The 20,306-nt window shown below is 40.3% G+C and overlaps 1 protein-coding gene across 3 annotated transcripts in view; it reads right to left on the reverse strand.

Moving 5' to 3' along the window:
- Window positions 1-20,306, reverse strand: part of LOC105459977 (homogentisate 1,2-dioxygenase) — a 118,566-nt gene that overhangs the window by 67,488 nt on the left and 30,772 nt on the right. For all 3 annotated transcript variants that reach the window (XM_011706381.1, XM_011706380.1, XM_011706379.1), the window contains one exon: window positions 17,291-17,378. In XM_011706381.1, coding sequence (XP_011704683.1) covers window positions 17,291-17,378 — 88 coding nt within the window. The remainder of the gene's footprint in view (window positions 1-17,290; window positions 17,379-20,306) is intronic.

The following is a 20,306-nucleotide window of genomic DNA, read 5'->3' on the forward strand; positions in this document are numbered from 1 at the left end:
TAGAGAAGACATGTAGCGGTAGAGACCGCGCCGCGCCTGGGGCCGGCCGGGATAAGGAAAAGGGAAATAATAGGAGCGAGTGGTAGGAGGGGGAGGGAGAGACGGGCAGGCACAGGTGTGCCGGGCACCGTGTAGGCGCCAGGTCCCTCATCGGACAATCCCGCCACCTTTTGCTTGCTTTTTTCTCATCGCCTTCGTCCGGGAGGGGTAGGACGTGGAATCTTGGATCGTAAAGAGTCGATGCTGTGAAATCCTTTTAGAGAGACAGTCGTATCACTTTATTTTTGCTCTAATTCGATATTATAACACCCCGTAAATTTTTCGGCAAAAGATAAATAAATAGTACAGGAGAATTTCGTGTATTATGATCGATGTTTGTATTCGTGTTATGATCGACGTATTGGAATATGGACAACGTCCTTATTTACTGTACTTTATCTTTTCCTTCGAAATTTCGAATGACACAGCCGTTTCGGAGAATCGTTGGTCGTTCGGCAGTCGTTCCGAGCTACGCTACGAATCGGCAGTATAACTGTTCGAATAAATTTACCGCATATTATCTTTGTCCTTTATTTCGGGAAATCCTGTGCCTTTCCTTACAATAGATAGATAGATAAATAGAGAGAAAGAGAGAGAGCACGGACTCATTTTTTAATGAAAAATTAGTGACTCATACATAACAAAGGAATATACTTTAAAATATTTTGACTTACTGTCTGTGCGTCAATCTCTCATGTCCTTGTTAACTGTTTAAGGCAAAAGCGCGTAGGTGGCCGAGGGAAAGGAAGGTTGCGCCGTCACCTATATGTATAGCCGTAAAAAGGAGAGCATATAAGTCGTCCTTTACTGTCAATAACTTGTCAAAAAAATTGGATCTTTGTGTACATACGCAAACGACCGTGTTTCTCGAATATATCGTGCCGATAGAACGTTTAAGCCGCTTTTCGTTTCTTTGTAAGCGTGAATAAATAAAGACGTAAAATACAGACAGTATTACCATGTAAATAACCGATGGAAAACAAAAAATGTATATAACTCGTTTCTTGCTATCGGCTATCGGAAAAATTGGCATATGTGCATGATTAAAACGATTATATTATAACTGTTTTAGTCACGCAAATTATAATTTTAATATTAATACAACCATGATTAATGTGTATATGACGGAGTATTTATTAATAATATAATAAGTATAGACTTTTAATTAAAATTAATTATAGAAATTTATCATGTTTGTTTAATAACACGTAGGAATAGCGGAACATTCTACTTCTGTCGGGCACAAGGATGCTATAGGGATATCCACTTAAGGGTCATCCTAGTCCATCTCTGTGTACCTTCACGTAAGTAAACACATCGCGACATAATGCTAGTTAGAGAACGCACTTTTACAACGCACGTGGGCGAAAGTGTGTATTTTTCCCACGGGTGAAACCCATGGATGGGTCCAATAAAATTTTCGGAAAGTTAGATTCTCGGAATTGAATTCCTGTAGGTAACGCTTGAAGCAAGATGTACGATCAATTTAATTCCTTTGAGATTGTCGAAAGGAATGTGAGTTATAAAGATAAGAATCCTCTAGAGAATGATTCATTCTTCTCACTAAATTGCAACATATTTTATATACTTCCTGCTTAAAAGGTACCTACTCAGTTATTTAATTGAAATTCGCGTTCTTTCTCGATTTATCCAACAAGTTATATTTGACCAAATTTCAGTAAATATTGAAATTTCTATATTCAACTATAAATACGTATATTGTATAGAGACTATAGAGCGATTAATGATGCAGCCTTTGCATAAATTTAAGACAGCGGCAAAAAGTCGATCTTTGAAGGATTAACCGGCATAACTACGGGGTACCGGGATCCGCCCGTGATCCTGGACTTTAATCTCGAGATAGTCTCGCGGGCAGCACCTTGACACTGCACGAAAAGGACCACTCCTCAAGCCGGGCGATCCGGTTCTCCTTGACGTGAATGTGTTAGGTGCAAATGCCACTGCCACCGTGTGTGCACTCGACGTGGCTGGACGGCCGCTGGTTGGAACGGCCCCGAATTTTCGACGGAAGCTGAGCCACCGCGCGTCCCATCTTACCTTTTTATATTGATTAAATGCGCAACGATTACGGGCATTAAAGCTGCGGGATGTATCGTTGGATTTGCATAAAATTTCAGGGGGACGTCCGCTCCCTCCCCGATGAATTCGGGGACGACTTTTCCTCGGCGATGGATTTGATCGGACGACTCTTGAATTCTCAATGTCGAGTATTTTAGCGATCAAGCTTCAAATTAGGATTTCGTTGAACATTTGAAATTAATCGCGCACGCGGAGGAGTGTAAGAGCAATCCAGACGAATCATAGACGAATATCTAATGGATATTTTTTGACAAAATAATCAAAGTATTTTTTATTGTAGTACTATTATTAAAAGTTCATTAAAAAATATTAAATATTATTATTGAAATATTATTATTAAAAAGTACACACATAATCCACTAATCACTTACCCATTTAAAAAAACATTAACAAGATAATTAAATTTCATTTCGCATTACAGCAATTTGGTAATAGTTCTAAATACAGCACTATCAATCTCGACATACTTTTTCGGTAGTATTGCCGAATGTTTTCAATAATGCGATTCGTCGGGATGCGTGTCGACTGGAACGGCGCGCGCTAGGAAAGGTCGACGGATCAAGTCGCGTCTACGGGACGAGAAAGAGGCAGCAGGAAGATTCTACTGGTCCATTATCACGTAACTGCAGCAAGCGTGAGAGACTTCGGAGGCTTCCCGCCTTCGACGGGGAGAGTCAGCCCGAAGGAATACAAATTACTAGTATAAACTTTTAATGCTAACTCGCGCCGCCGCCGGCTAAACCGATCCCGCACGCCCGCGAGCTGCGTGTTGCGCGCGTCTTCGAATTCCGTAGGGCGAACGGAAACGCCGCGCTGCCGCTACCGGAATGCGTTCTCGCCACGGGAGCCGAGTGAGACGTCGGCGGATCGAAACACGACTGAAGGGTAATCCGGAGGAATGGAATTCCACAGCGTGGGTAAACTGGCGATATCACGTGTTTCGTTAAGACCTCAACAAATAAAATTATACATTCTCTCAAAAAAGATAAGAAGAGAGCATCGATATATGTATAATATTAATTCAAAATGATGAAAATTATTTGAACGTTTTGAGAGTTAAAGATGCAACGATATATCTGCATTTCAAAATTGTCAGTTTTAAATGTTTTAATAGTGTCTCATGTTAGTAAATTTCTTATATTTTACTTTAGAAAACAAGATCGCGCGCGCCAATATATCGGTAGACATGGATAAAGGAAAACCTCTAACCATCCCCATCGTTCACGCGTTCACACATTTGTCTCCCATTCTCTTGCCCTTCCTGAAATCTCGCCTGCCGCTATTCAGAAGAGCAGCGCGAGGAAGGGAACGGAGAGAGGGATGATCGCACAGGTGCGGCGACTAAAACCGCGATTTCGGAAATCCTAAAAGAGGGTGGAGAGGAAGAAGGACTGCTCCTCGCGAACGGTAAACGCGGTCTGGCGAGTGCGGTTTCGAGCAATCGCGTCGACAATTTACAAGCGGCATTAGAACCACGATGTACGGACAGGGTGGTGTATATCGAGCGTGTGCACGCATACGTTGCCCGCACACACATACACACACGTGGTCGCGTACACGCGGCGGTGCGCGGTTTCAGCTGTTGCTACTTTCTGGCGAGCAAATAAAAGCCCGAGCACCTGCGACCGCAACGAACGGCAGCGGCAGGCGGCGCTAATTAGACGGGAAAATACGATTCGTGTAGCGTGTCCCGCCGTCTCCGTGGTCCTCGGCTACCAATGTCGCGACATCCCGTGGAAACTCGCACCTAAACACAGGGCACCCACATCGACGCACCTCGAATTTCTCGCCATTATAGTCTCTCCTCGTGAATTAGAAAGTGCGACGATCAGGCCGCTTGCTGTCAACATCGAATTTAAATAGTATTACGTCGAAATCGATGTAGACATCGAGATAAAATAGTATATTGAGATAATAATAAATAATATTAAGTTACATATGTATATTACAATCCATAACTGATTACATCGAATTATTAATGTGCATGCGCAGCCAAAATTGCATATGTAATAATTTCACTTAATATTATTGAAAGATTAAGAGAAAAGCGAACTGGGGGACAGCTGGGTCGCTCGAGAAAGTTTCGCCAGGCGAAATTCGAATTCGGCGCGAATTTATTATACATATATTCGTTCGATCTCACCAATTACTCTTCGATCGAAAAGAATACACCTGACATCTCGCACGTTCAACACGTTCGATAGAGCGACAGATGGGACGAGCCATGCGATCTTCGACAGATAATTCGGACGCCTCGATGACACGCATACATACGTGCACACATACTCGTACACGTACACATCCCATTCTCTTATTCGCGTCACTTTCGTGGGGAAACAACGAATTCGGCGATTCCGAGTCAAATTGCACCACCTGCCTCCAAATGGAAGAAGCCATCGACCGGAATGATTGGATTGGCCGAAACTTACTGCTTTAATTCGCCGGCACTTGATTAACCCTTGCGAGACGCGCCACGCCGGGATCCCGGAGTATCAGATTAATTACACGTAATTGGCGTTTGAACTTTTGCTTGTTCCTTTTAACCACTTTCTGACTGACAATAAGAGTAGCAGCGTGCATCCCGAATCTTATTTAAAGTTAAATTCGAACAGCTCAATCGACTCGATGGGATCGCGTATACATCAGGGTGGTCTAATTTTTTTCCTGAACGCAATTTTAATTGGAGGCTCGTATTCAGATAATTAATATATAGAAGAATCTTGAATTTAATTATTTCAGCTATAAGATTCTTTTACCGAGAGAGAAAGAGAGAGAGAGAGAGATGGAAGTACAAGGTAAATTTGTTCATACTGTTGCAGAGAGATCCAAAATTGCAGTCTATTTTTTAGTTGTCAAGTTTACTCATGTGCAATCAATCTATATAAAAGTTTTTTTACAACATCCAGGAAATTCTCGGTATACATTAGGAATAGCCAGATGTGTGGGTAAAATTTATTCTTTTTCATAATATTTCACACATATGGTGACCAACGACAACACATTTCAACGCAGCTACGTCCAAATGGTTTACCGGCAATTTCCTATCTGCGCATCAAGAAAACTCTGCACATGTGAAACTCGACCGCTTTTTTCCTCAAGGACTGTTTTGGGTGTGGTACGAGTAATAGTCGGCAAAACAACGAAGTTTAACCGACAAGGAAAACCTGAATGAGACAGTCTACCCGCCGTAATTGCCCTACGTCGAGGGCTCGGCGACACGTGTTTCTAACCTTGTCGGTAATTCAAGAATCGGGGACGTCTCACTCGTTTGTGCCGACTACTTGGGCGTAACGTAAATCAGGGACAAATGACAGAGAAGCCGACGACGGGAATTCCAGGTGCTGCAGGAAAAACAATTTAATCGCTTATGCGTGTCTGTAAGTCTCTAGTGATTTGTAACACCTATTAATTTACAAGAGTCTGCTTTATAGGATGCGTCAATTAGAAATGTTTAATGAATTTAAAGTATGTTATACTTTTCATTTGATTAGCTAACTTTTATCATTATTAATTAATAAAAAATATATTTAAGAATCATATATATATATATATATATATATATATATATATATATACTCAATAATCTGATGAAATGTTTTAAAATATTCTCATTTGTTGAAATTTGTAATGTATATGTTTACGTATGGATTTACTATTCCACAAGCATTGCTGCATTGCAACATCGCGATCTCTGCATAGCCTATATTTCACGGACTTTGCGACCCATATAATACACTATTGCGTACATTATAGAAGTCCGCATAGTTTTTATACGTTGCTTTCATATGTCACTTTTGGACATGTCGAACACATGTTCGAAAGCAAGAAAAGTCGAAAGTGACTTGGCTCTTTACGCTCCGGAATTTATTACATGCTCCGTGGCGAAAATGTGCGTGCATTTGGTATTCGATGACGTACGGTAGCATGATTGGCGTCGTCGAGCACCGCATTGTATGAGCACACGGGGTATCGAATAGCCCTTATAAAAAAAAAGAATTCAATCAAAAATATCGTCTCTAATTTTTAACCTTTGACATTGAAAATTCATATAATTATAATTTACTGAAATTTATTCTTAAAATTGTGTGTGATTAATAAGAAGTATGGTTTTATAAGAAGTTTTGCCTATTTGTAATTTCTATGGAAAATTAAATTATAATGCTTATATCAATCTTATATCAATATATTAATATCTTAATACATCAATATATTAAATATCTTAATAAATAATCCTTGAATCAAAATTCTATCACACAATTTTTAATTGGATAATTTATGATCCGCCTGCAAACCTGAAATTTAATTTCAACAACACACAGATTTAGCTCGTGAATTGTCATTGAATCAACGCTATCACCTTGCTTTCCATTATGCTATTCCTCTATTCGCGGACAGGATTCGCGGTACAATACTTTTCGGACACCGCTTGCATGCCGACGCGAATCCAGCCGACGCGAAGCGCGATCGCGTTAGTATTCACGGTGATTTGTCGTTCGTGCGACGGATAGCGTAAACAAAGGGGAATGTCATCGCGCCGCGCGTTGACAATGACGACCATCGTCAATGGGCGTCCCGACGTTTGTACGTGATTGCAAACAACCGCCGTTGCCTGGCTCTGGAGGTAAATTTGATGTCTCTCGCGTGCGTGTGCGATGCACCATCGGCCGCGCGCGCGGCGCATACGGATGAGACTTCTTCCGATTAATCGCCATCGCTCCGAGTTATTACCCCAAACTTTTTCCCCCTGGTACTTGAGCTATGTCCATGATTATTGTACGGACAAATTAGGCGAAATTCTGAGTGCGCTAGTAAATTAGATTGACTAACAGTTAAGTATTTACGCCGGTTACATATTGAGAGTAAATTTAATCACAGTAAATTTAATTGCAACTCCAAGAGCTAAAGATTTACGCCATGTTTTGCCGACGTCGCATCTAAGGTAAATCACGAGAAATGAATCGAATTGTAATATCTGCTCCGTCGATGTAATAAAAAAGCTCATCAAACGAGACCAACATGCGAGTGTATATTTTTTAGATGTTTCAAGTTAAAAGTTAAATTCCTACATCAACCGACGTCACGTCCATTAGAGTAATTGCAGGCACAAAAATAAGTTCAACCATTGATCCTTCGGGCTCAAGTAGCGCAAACAAGTTCGAGGCAGCCCTTTTCTTTGGTTATTTCAACGAGGTCACCACGTGTCATTGTACCCAGCTGAAAAAGAGGGTTGAAACTCGCTCTCCCTGTTACTCTCTCGACAAATCCCGCCCTTACGGCGGTGTAATTGAAACAGCACGTGTCTCCCGCGACATGCGGCGAACTAATGGCGACATCGTGCTATCAAGGGCGAAGGAGGAGCAAGGGGGAGAAAAGGGAGAAAAACTAGAGCTTTCTCGTGGCTGTGCACGTTTCTGTTGCGCCCTTTTCTGCGGGTCGAGTCGATAATAATGACTGCTCATTTCGGAACCAAGTTCCCTTCTTCAAAAGAGTAGAATGCTATTTTTAAGACAGTATTTAGGAAGGAGGTAAAAAGTTACACTTTTTGATTGCTTATATTTCTAGAGGACCCCCGTTATGCGGAAAATTGATTATTAGCAAAACTAAATAAGAAAAAATTGAGAAATTGGCTAAAATGCTATATACTTATAGGACAACAAAAGAAATATACTTAAATTATTTAAGTCTTTATTTTAATTTTGAAAAGTTTCATATTACACGCAAAGAATTTAAATAACTAAAAAAAAACTTAAAAAAATAAAAATATTAAATATTATCAAAAGAGAGAGATCGATAATTATAAAATTATTTGATATAAACAAATTTGAAAAAAAATTAAACGAATTCAACTTTAAAAGAACAGAAAGTGAACAAAAAGTCTTGAATTTCAAATTGAATTAACTTGAAAATTATTTCAACAAAAAATTTAAGATTTAAAATAACTATGGCTTTTAATACCAAAAAACGAAACACGGAAAATAAAACACCTATACTTTATACAGAAACTTATACAGAAAATATAAATTACTTTTTATCGTATTTATATTATGTGCTTGTATTATAAAATTAAAACGTTGACATCGTATTGACTTGTCAGCTAACTCTATTTTCATTTCGTGACCGCGGCCTCGTCGCAAGACGCGCCGGTAAACATTACCGGAGGCCGGCGCCGCACTCGTCGTTCGTCGCAATATCAGCGCGCGGGATTCGCAATTGATACACGCGGCGGAATTCAGATCGCAGATAACGAACGGCGGTGATGCGGTCTCGCGTCGCGCGCGATTCCCATCTCCTCGTCGCAATCGCACGATCCTATCGCGCGCGCGGATATCGCGTTACCTGAATTAAACGGCGACCGCGTACGTGGCCGGGTATGTGAACACCATCCGATCCCGACCGGCCCGCACGTCCGTTCACATCTATCCGTCAAATCCGATCATAATTACACGCCGTACAGCGATACAGTCGGGGATCCGGCAGGGCCAAAGCGTATCCATACTGTCACGCGAGCTGTCCGGGCGCGTCCCTCGTCCGCTCTTGATTTACGAAATTTCGTGTACACACCATGAATTTCCAACTGGCGCGCGTATATATATGCGCATGTATATCGCGCCAATCGCGTCACGCCCACGATCAAATGAGCATAATAAAGAGATCCCGACGCGCATGCAGTGTAATCTTCCCCCATTATTCCGAACGAAAACGTGGCGGAGATGAATGGCTGGATTTCGGCGCAAGAACAATTTACCAGAAAAGGTTAATATCCAGTTAGAATTTCAAATAACAAAATTGTTTTCGGACGAAAACATAATGATTAAATTTTTACGGTAGCGTAATTAATTAGGGTCACTTCACGCATAATGCGGAAAACGGCGAGTAATAATTTTAGGAATTATTGATTGAATTGGTCTTTTTTATTTATTGACGAATAAATTTCGTACTTCTATAGTTCCGTACGGATATACGGCAATAACTGTGTAATATAAATTAATTGCGCTTAAGCGGCGCTTAATTCTGCAGCGGGATACTTTCGAGATTGCGCCGTCGTGTCTCAGGAGTGCCGGCACTCCTACGATTTCCTCGCGCGGGCTCGCGCGCGAGGAAGAGAATCGCGAAGAAGGGGGGTCAATGCTGGCAGACCGTGAGGCAAGAGGGGTTGGGTAGGACGGATTAGATACCCGGGAGAGGACATATGGCGGAGCTTTAATAATTGAAGCCGACACTGGCGCAGATGCGGCCACCATTCGCCGGCGCTATCGCGCGCGCGATGCGACGCGCGCGCGGCGGTCCGCCCATCAAATATTTAGAGATTATAAATTACACACGGCGCGCGCGGCGGCGTGCACACGCGGCTGTGTGCACTGTCTGCGTTTCTGTCCTTTCCGCGCGTTTTTTTTTTCCGGCGCGCATATGCACGTCGCTCCTCTGCATCGGAAACGCGCGCGACAATAATGCCGATACCGAGAGCGACGATACGTTCTCGTTGGAAACTCCACGGGCGAAAGTAACTGTTCGAGCTATTCGGTGTAAAATACGAGGTTGTAAGTTCATTCTCTCTCAGCCAGATAAATATTAGGAAACTCTGGCAGAGAATTCGCACAGAGAAATAGGAGAAAAAATATACAAGTTTGAAAAAAATGCATTTCATATCTTTTCCAAAATACATATTTTTTAGTTTGGAATCTTAATTAAAGACGAAACCGGTTTCATATCTGTCGCTAAAATTAAATTGGTGAACCGCGGGACTGTTGTATATCTTCTACAAATTAATAAACTTGAGTAAACATGAATCTGTCATCACACATACACACACGCGCGTGCACGCAAATACGCGTTAAAATATATGTATAATTCTCAGCGAATTATAGAGAGAGACGTAACACGATGCCTTCGAGAAATACGTTAGAATGCCAATGTTACAAGAGCCACTAAGAGATTACGGTCGTTTCTCCGGGTCTGCGGGTAAAGCGACAAAATTTATTAAGGTAACGTGCGGGCAGATGAGAGCAGCGAGCAGGTGTACCTTGGCCATAGCAACCGGCTACCAGACGAATCGTGACACACTGAAGATGCGAAGCACAGTGGAATGGCATTGCGAGATCAGACGAATTCGTCATCGCGTAATTTTGGTAACCCGACTAGACAAATAAGCGGAGGATATATGCATCTGCATGCGCGCGCATTTTACACTATCAGACTCGGCATTAATCATCGGTCGTGCCGTCATATATTTGACATTTACACAATTTTATCATATATGTAAAAAGTATACAACGATATAACTTAAGGCAACAACTATCTTAATGATACATTGGGATAATCATTTAAAACGGAGGCGTTCGAGAAGATGTAGGTAATAAAACACATTCAGTTTAGAAATAATTTGCTCGAGCGCGTCAGTTCACGGAAAATAATAAATCCGATCGCCGCCTCGAGAGACCGCGTAATGAATAGGCGTCGGGATCGTTTTCTCTCTTTGTTTATCCCGTCGCAGGATCGCAGGCGCAGGAATAGGAAAGGACGAATCTGACTGACGCTGCTTGTCAGGTGGCGCAGGATTTAGTCGAGGACCTGCCATCTGGTTACCCTCCGAAGTCCCGCCGGATTAGCATGCCGGTATCCTTCACGTGCCACTCGCAGGAGGGTCGCCCTGGCTGTCGGTCGATTGCAGGACGACGCCAGGATCGCGCGACGAGAATGGCGCGGAGAATGGCGGGGATAATAGAATTTGAGTGCCCCAGCGGGCGGTCAACCTCAGACTCAGACAGCCACGGAATGTCAACGCGATAGGACTTATTGTGCCACCAATGTATATCTGGCTGGAAGTAACCGAGTACAGAAAGGCGTCTTGGGCAAGAACTTTTCTATCCTTCGAAGAATGCATATACCCTTCCCAAAATAACTCATTTATTTCAGAATTTTTCAGGATTTCTTGATTTTTCAAAAACCGTTTCTGCATCGATGAAAATGTTTCATGCAGCGATAATGACAATTTATTACGTATGCCGCGCGCGATCAGATTTTATATTCTCTGTGAAAGCTAGTATGTAAATGCGGGTTCGTATAAACTGAATTGATATGCATTAATATAAACATAAATAAATATGAATTGTTCACAAAACGCGATATTACACATTCAGTATAATATTTTTTATATAATATTTCTCTCCCAGATTACAGACAGACGAAATTTGATTTTGCATGCAATCAATTTTTCTTTTTTGTTCAAGTTTCCTAAAAAAGAATTATCCTCGTAGTACATTTAATTGTTTCTGGGAAAGAAAAATCTAGAAAAAAAAGGCGAATATCTTGAGTTCTTTATTAATGTAAGCGAGCTCCGTCGAGCTGACCAATGGGAAGAAACGGAACTTTGCGTGGTATGCTTAAGGCATGTGCAAATGGTCCACGAGACGAGGGCGGCCTCGAGAACCCTTGGGAATTTCCTTGGCCCTTTTAGGGGAACATCTGGCTGACACGCATCAGGGCTACGTGCGCGCCTTGTTTCCCTGATGGCTTCGACGCACCCCTATCGGTGCATATGTTTCGTAGATACCGCGCGCGATGTGCCCGGTGTGTAACCTACGCGTCGCGTCGCGGGCATTCCCCCGCGGGCCCGGCCCACGCAAGCATTATTGCACCAACTGTCATTCGCAATCCGCCGAGAAAAGTCAGCCGCCCCGTCTAATCGCGCCTGTGAAATCGGATCTTATTAAGCCGGGCCTAATTTTATTGGCGGCTGACATGCAATTTCGCCGTGCTGACGCGGACACGCCTGTGATTGCACCTGGGGACTCTTGACGCTTTTATTGCGAAACGAGATCTCGCATATTTTACGAGAATAATACCGTTCGCGAAAGCGAGAACAAAGCAAATCAAATTTTTACGATAAAAATCAACAAGAAGATATAAACATGATTAGAGATTAACAAATGCTGAGGCAAATAAAAATATCTTTTTCAGAAGTGATAAAATTGAGATAATGATATGATAGAACTTGTCTATTATTTTATTTTATATGTTTTATGTTATTTTAAACTTTACCCGAATATTTAGCTACATTTTCAGAATTGCAAGAACTTGTAAGAAAAATTGAAAAATCGTGTTGAACGACAGCTTAGAGAATTTTTCTTCCGATAAAATTAATCCCGATCGTTGTAAGATCTACCGGAGAGATCGGGAAAGCTCGATCTCTTCGGAAGTAGGAGGATAATGGCTCTCGTATAAATAAGCGATATAGGGCTGTACCAAAAGGAAGCGATATAGGCAAATGCAGGAAGCGTGTGTCGCGCTCGCGCCACGATTACTTTCGCGGGGTGAACGCACGCACGTATGCACAAATGCATACATGCACGCACGCGCGCACGTATTCACGCACGCATCGTTATGTTACCGTCACCGTAAATATAGAACGACACCCCGCTGCGGCTGCCGGCTACGCCATAAGGCACCGCGACGTGACTCTATATGGGGCCGGGTCGGGGCTGGACTTCCGCGCGATGACGCGCTAACGACCCTCTGTCACGCCGAGTCGATTGGTCGATTAGCTCGTAGGTAGGTCATGTACGCGATCCTCATTATCGAAAAACTGCCACGGTCAATTAGTATCGGTACCACTATCCAATCGACTCCTAATTGCCAAGGATATCATCAAAAAAAGAGAGGGAGAGAGAGAGAGAGAGAGAGAAATTAATATTACATAGATTAGATATAAAAAAGATTTTAAAGTTTTTTAGCTATATTATTCGAGTAATATAACATAATAATGAGATTTAATGATCTTTGCTTTGAAATCGCGATTATATATAAAATATATATTAATAAAATATTGCAATATAAAAAAATGCGACAAAATATTTATATTAGCGTAAGGTAATAAAATTTTTAATATAATAAATACTGAAACGTTAATATATTACGAGATTTTTAAAAACTCACATCATGTTTTATACAATAAATAGATTATATATTATTTTCCATTTATTTTTCATCTTCTACTATTAGTTTTAACGGGAATATCGAGAACTACGATATTCCCGAAGCCGTGTGAATCAATGAACTGACGAGATAAGCGTGAATGCGTAAGAGATAACACGTTAAATATTAGCGGATGTGTCACATGTGTTGTCTTGGTTTGTTAAATCTGGAAAATCGATAGGCCAAGGCTTTTCACGCGTGACATGCTTCAATTGTCCCCGTATTCTGCCCCATTATTTGTCAGGGAACAATTACTGTATACCTATGTGTTCTGGTTATTGTTGGTAAACTTTTCTCAATTAGTCAAGCAGTTCTCGCCTCTGACAATAAATTACCTAAAGTAGAATTTTATGCAGTGTGTCTCACAACATTCAGAGAAATGTCCCTTTTAAGAAAAATATAGTCTTTATCGCGCATGTGTGTCATATATTTATCATATATGTATTAATATTTTTCTATTTTCTCTGAAATATAAAAATCTAAAATAATTCTAAATCTAAAAAAATATTTAATTTTAAGAATAATCAATTATTAGCGTGTTTTTAAGTTTATAATAAAACAATCTCTTTTAAAAAATATAACAGTAATATAAAGAATTTGCGAATATTACTCAAAATTTTCTAAATAATTTATAACGCGTCGCGAATTTATAATCTCGCGACACAAACATTAAAGAACAAATATTATCTCGCAGGACATTAAATAAATTTCTATCCCGTCAATTAGGAATATTAAAGTAGAATGTAATGGATTCTAAAATATCGGATTTAATCTATAATTTTTAATGTTCTGAAATCTTTGCTCGCGAGATTTTCTCGAGAAACAGTCTCAGGATGTTTGACGAGACTTGAGAAAAATAGTTGAGAACGGGGATAATGGGATAGAGTGAAGCCGTGAGGTATCGAGTACAAGCACACACAACTCTAAAAACGACACGAGCAGGCGCAGCGCATCTTGTGCGTCCGTTAACAGTGATTTCTTTCACTTCGTCGCGCTACTCATCTGGGAAAGGGAAAACCCCTTAAAACAAACCCAGTGTTCTCGAATACGGGATATTTTTTCCTCTTACAGAAAAAGACTCGACACAGAAACAGCGAAGTCGACAATTTTGTCCTTTCTCTACAAGCGATTGAAATAAATAAACGTTAATATATTAAATAAAGACACTTCGAGAAACTTATGGAACGTCATTTTTTGCTCCAGCACATTTTTCGCATAATCGTATTATAACGTTATCCATCTGTAGACATGTTAATTACATTAGAATAGAAGCAGAACTTATTTAAAAAATTCTGCTTATACCTAGAATTTTTTATAAATACCTTTACAATTGTAAATATGAAACTTTACAATATAATAAACATTTATAAATATTTACAATATTTTTTCTGAAGACATGCAGAATTGTTGCATATCTTCAGAATAATAATAAGAAATGGTCTATATATAATATAATAATCGTATATAAAATATTGTTGTTCAACATTTGCCGCGGAAGACCAAAACATCCTCTTCAAGCGATTTGCGATGACGATAATAACGGAGCGCAAACAATCGTCACGATAACGTTTCTCCGGTCTTTACCGAACCGGATCGTTCTCGGTCTAAGGACAGATTAAGCGACACCGCGGATACGATGACGATGAGAAAAGATCGTTATCCGGCTCGCGTGCGTGCACTCGTGCGCGAGTACGCGAGCACTCGTATCCCGATCTGATACGCACTCGGTCGTATGTCGGTTATCGCGTAATGCGTATCGGATGCGTTTAACGCGTCACGCGCGCGCCTCGCAGTGTAAGCTTTTATCGCGCGCGGTCGTATAAAAAGAAATTCGCGCGATAAGAGCGAGACCGACGCTGATTCTGCGGAAAAATCGATCTCGCGCGTGAATCGCGCGAAATCGACAAGCGGTGGCTTCCCGTTGGAAACGCGTGTTCGACGAAGATTCGTGTCACTCGACGCGGCATATTTTCGGTGCCGGCGTTTGCTTCCCATCATTCGAATATTATTGATCATTAATATGGAAATGTTTTACGTGGCAAGCGCGGTTTATTCTGCAAGAATAAATTCAAATCCGCCATATAAATATTCATCCGTTCATGTCGAATATTACGTTATTTTTATTTATGTATTTTATCAAATATTTTATATATTGAAATTTTTACCGATACGCGCGCGTATATTGAATAAAGTATTTGTTTATTGCAGCAACCCGGACTAACTTTCGCGTAGTAGAACACCAGCTAAAACGCAATATGGACTGATAAAAAATATAATACGGTCTCCCTCTCCCTCCGGGACCCATATATGGGATTAATACTATATCTTGTTCGACGCACCAAAAGTGACGTGTCGCGAGGAAAGATAAAGGCCACCTCCCGTCGCGCGTTCGCGTGTTAACTGTTAACGTAAATTACATGGCATTCCCCGAGTTAGTGCACCACTCGCCTTTAACGCGACCATCTTCGCCGTCTCCTCCTCCCCCGCCCCCGGTATCCTCCCTCGCAATCACCAGCTGTCGTCTGACTTCCGCTCCCGAGTGGAGCGTTACTATTATTACGAGGATGCTCGCGGTGCCGAGATTGAGGGAGCGAAAAAGCTGTTGCTGTTATCTTTCACAGTGGTATCTTTAAGGATGATAATTATCACACGATGATCTAAATCGTGATTAAATAGGTAATTTCAAGTCTTCAAATATATTCAAGTCAATACACATAATTATCATTCCAGATTCAATCAGTTGATAAAAATTATAAGAAAAAGTGTAAAATAATTAATTAGTTAATAAAAAATTAATTAATAATTAGTAAGACACAAAATATTATAAATCGTAAATGGCTTAGCTATTTATGTTCTGCAGATATGTAACTTTTAATTTTAATTTTTATAATTCAATTATAAAATTTTTTAAATTATGTTTTTCTGAGGATTACAAATTCTTTTTATTGAAACTTGTGCAAATTACGAGCGAAAGGAAATGAGAGATCGGCGCCGAGGTTGCTTTTTGAATCCGAATTGAAAGGCGACGCCCGTGTTCAGTACGGGCGTGTCTGTTTCGCGAGTTGACTCGTGCAATTGCGCGCGAAATTGCCGGTCAAAATAACAGTCATTAATGCTCTCTTTTTCTCGCGTGCGCGACCGATATTCGCCGCGATTCGAGAGCTTTTTACAACGCGCTATAAATACACCGCGAAAGAGTGAAATGTTTGACAAGATCCGTTTGTTTGTTATGGAAAATATCAGACCACGAGGTTATCAGCGAATTCGCAAGAATGGTACGATCGGTGGATTAACCAATTTCTCGATAAAAACAATGAATCGACAAAGATAATTATCTTCATTGACGTATCTTAATTTAAGATACCAACACGTAATAAATTTTTCTTTATCTATAAAAATAAATTTGAACTTTGAGAATATAAATCTCATAATATAAAATTGATGTTCAATAATATAACAATCCAGAACATAGGTATATATGATGTTAGGTATATATGATGAAAATATTCAAGTCTGCTATCAGACCACCCGTCTTTACTTTAAGATATATACAATTTAATCATTGATAAAGTAACTCAAAAGTAAGTTGATAATGATAGAATTCTCGATAAAACTTTTAATCGACAGGTGACGCGAAGACTCTTATCTCGATTAACATACTTTATCGAAAGAAATCTTCATTGAAATAATCGAATCCTGAGAATATCACAGATTACACTCTGTTTATAGAAGCCGTGTAACAATAATATTTTCGTTGAAAATTCTCACGTTTCGTGAGTCATGCCCTAGAGCAACGAGAAGCAAAACAATATGTTATATATATTTACTTTTAAATTAAATACCGTAATTTACATGCAAAATTTAAATCTATATTTACTTAATTTATTTACAACAGATATATATTTGTGTTGATAATTTTAATTTTCTCGTGAAATGTAATTGCATATAAAGCTTGGAATTATGTAATCAAGATTGTACGAAATTTTCTGTGCGTGTTTTAAAATTTATCGTTCGAAAGTGGCTCCGACCAATTCCAAGGCATAGTAAAAAGAAAAAGGAATGCAGTGAATCATACTTAAGATTATCACTAGAATGCATCCAAGTGTCGTTCGTGAAGCGCAGGTGCATTCCTTTATTCTTTGATTTCTATGCCAAGACGTTGTCGGTGCTTGTTACTCACAGAAGTAGACAGGAAACCTCTCCAGAAACCTCTCCGATTAGTAGATTCCGGAAACCGAAAATGCAGTAAGTTGAAACGGCCAAAAGCTCTGAAAAAAAAGATCAGTGTCAGAAGAACGATGTCATAAAGCCGAGCAATTCGTTTCGCAAGAGAATGTGCCAACTCGTTTATTTCGAGAAAAACCGTTTATCGATGATTACCTACAAATTTTGAGTCAAAGATGGAATCGCGTTCCTCTCATTTTTCGAATTCTTCTAAATTGCGATTATTTTTATTCTTTTAAATTTTCCGCGATTATAGGTAATCACACGCTCACAATAATAGAGAGATAGCTTACTATAAATAGGTAAGTGACAGTTTGTTTCTCCTCAACCATTTCTATGTACATGCATAACTTCAATTTTAAAAATATTTTAGTCCAAAAAATATTCTAGTTATTAAGAGAAAGCATATTAAGAATATTAAGGATTATAAGAATTACTGATAAATGTACTGACTAACGATTAGAATCCTAACATTTACCTAATCGTATAAAAATATAGGTATAAGAATGTATTACTTGTCTTAAAATCTTATTTTCTTTGACAAATTCTTTATATTGAATCACATTCGTACTTATATTTTATACGATTTATGTATCCAGAAATTCACTATAATAATATTTCTCTTTCAAGTCTTATATTATTAAATTTCGTTAACGAGAAGAAGATAGCAATAAAGCGAATTATTTATCTTGTTTGCTATAGAGAAGTATTCGCAGCTTTCAAGCACATTATAACTAATCGAACAAAAAAATCAGTTAAAAGCGTGGGAAAATAATCACGCGATTAAATAAAAAGTCCCGGATGGCCTTGATCAGTTACGCTGATGCGCGGCCAATTTCTGGTTTGACAAGTCCGACTTGCCGAGACGAAACGCGGGACTCGTTGCAACGAAAATGCGGCCCGCAATATGCGAACATGTGTTCGAGTTTCTCTGACAGAATTGCAAAGACGATGAAATTAAAAGATCACGAATGAATTTTTTTCTGTTGACGAGGCTCTCCTTCATCTCAATCTCGTTGACGAAAGTTATAACTGCATGAAAAATTGTAAATTAAACTGCAGGTTAAAGAAAAATGCAGACTTAATGCAGATTTCGTTTAGCGCACGAATTAAACAAAGCTGGTAGACGGTAATTCCGGCTCTTACAACGCAAAACGCGCTAATCCTAGCAGATTGGCCATATGGATTTGTAGATTCTCGAATGGAGAACATACAGCTGTGTCTACAGATGGTGACCACACGACCGCGTAGTCACATATCAAGTATAGAGCTATTGAAATGTTTTCAGAATCATAAAATCGGCAAAATAATGAAAGGAATAGCTATTATCTTCCGCTCACCGAATCCTGAAGTATACATGTGATGAACATGTTTAAAACCATTTGTGGCGCAATAAAGTTCCATATTTCGAAAATATGGAAAAGAGAAACGTATACATGTGTTAACAGTCTGCAATCCAGTTGCATGTGAACAAAATGTTGCTCACACGATGTGATAATTATTTTAATTCATAAACATCTAACAATTAAAAAATATTGAAAAATATAAATAAACAGTAATTTAGAAAATTGATAAAATAATTTGAAACTTCGAAAAAATTATAAATATTGTTCGTATTCTTTTGATAACTCATGTATGTCTACAGATTTAATAAAAATGTCTCTGTATATGCTTTTTCTTTTATTTAGTCTTTTTCTCTCGTACTCCCTATTATAATCTTTGCTACTTATTATATCAATAATTTTACGTACAAAGTTTAAACCACTTATTGTAAATATTTTCTAATTACATTTCTAAATGAATGAAAATTCAATGTCATTTACTGATAACTATACATTTATTGGCACACCTAGCTTTCTTTTATATCAAATTTCGATTTTGTTCTGCGATTACTTCGTCATAACGAGAATTGTCGTTCGCACAGATCCATCACAAGTATATTTATGATTCGGCAGAGCGGCGATGGGTCGGCGGTGAACATTATATGGTCGCTTCGCTACCGCCCCCGAGGAGAAGTACCCCTAATACCCGCCCGTGCGCAATACGCCCGCGGGTGTTTCCCATGGTTTTGGCGTAGCAAGAACATTCTTTCAGGAAGACAGGAGCGCGTTGCACCGGGTCTGCTTGCGTCCGCCGTGGACAGCGGTGGACACGACGAAGAGGAGGGGAAAGGGCAAGGATGGTCAGAAGCGCGAGGGGGCGGTAAAAGGAACAAAAATTCGGAGGTCGAATCTCCCGGAGATCAACGCCGGTAAACGGCCTCCGTCTCGAAGACCCGGGGGAAAAGACTCCTGCGGTGGTCAGTGAGTCCCATAAACTCGCGATTCCTGGCCGCCCGCGGCATCTCCGCACGCATACACACGCAAACACGCACACTCGCACATTCGAGAGCGCTACCACTGGTGGGTGGGCAGAGCGGCTATAAGGCACGACGAAAGAGAGACGAATGTAGAGAGGAGAACCGTAGGGTCAGCGGAGACTGGGGAAGGAGAACGAGCGAGGGGACAGGCGTAGGGAGAAAGAGAAGGAACAAGCGAGTGTGGTACAGAGGAACTGTGAGCTAAACTCTCAGCCTGCTGGCGCCGCTCTGTCGGCCCCCGCTGACTCCGCCGCCAACAATGCGTGCACTTCTCCTCTTCCCCCTCTTCCCCTGTGGCCATCGCCACCACCGACGCCAACGCGCTGCGTCGTCTAACATCTCTCGATGGTTACCAATACTAGTGGACGGCGACATCGCCGCGATCGGCGGCGCCAACATCGGACACCAACGTCGCATCGAGAATCATTGAGTGATCAAGAATCAATAGGGATCATTTAGAATCGTTAAAACCATTACGTCTTAACGATGTTAGGAATCAAGCCTAAGAGACATCGTACTATGAGCCATTCACTATTGCTATCATCTATATCCGAGTAAACTAGTGGGCGCAGACTAATACTCTTACTATTATTGTCATAAGCTGCGACGCGCC

This window comes from Wasmannia auropunctata, unplaced genomic scaffold, assembly GCF_000956235.1.
Source record: "Wasmannia auropunctata unplaced genomic scaffold, wasmannia.A_1.0 LD333485.1, whole genome shotgun sequence".
Lineage (NCBI taxonomy): Eukaryota > Metazoa > Arthropoda > Insecta > Hymenoptera > Formicidae > Wasmannia > Wasmannia auropunctata.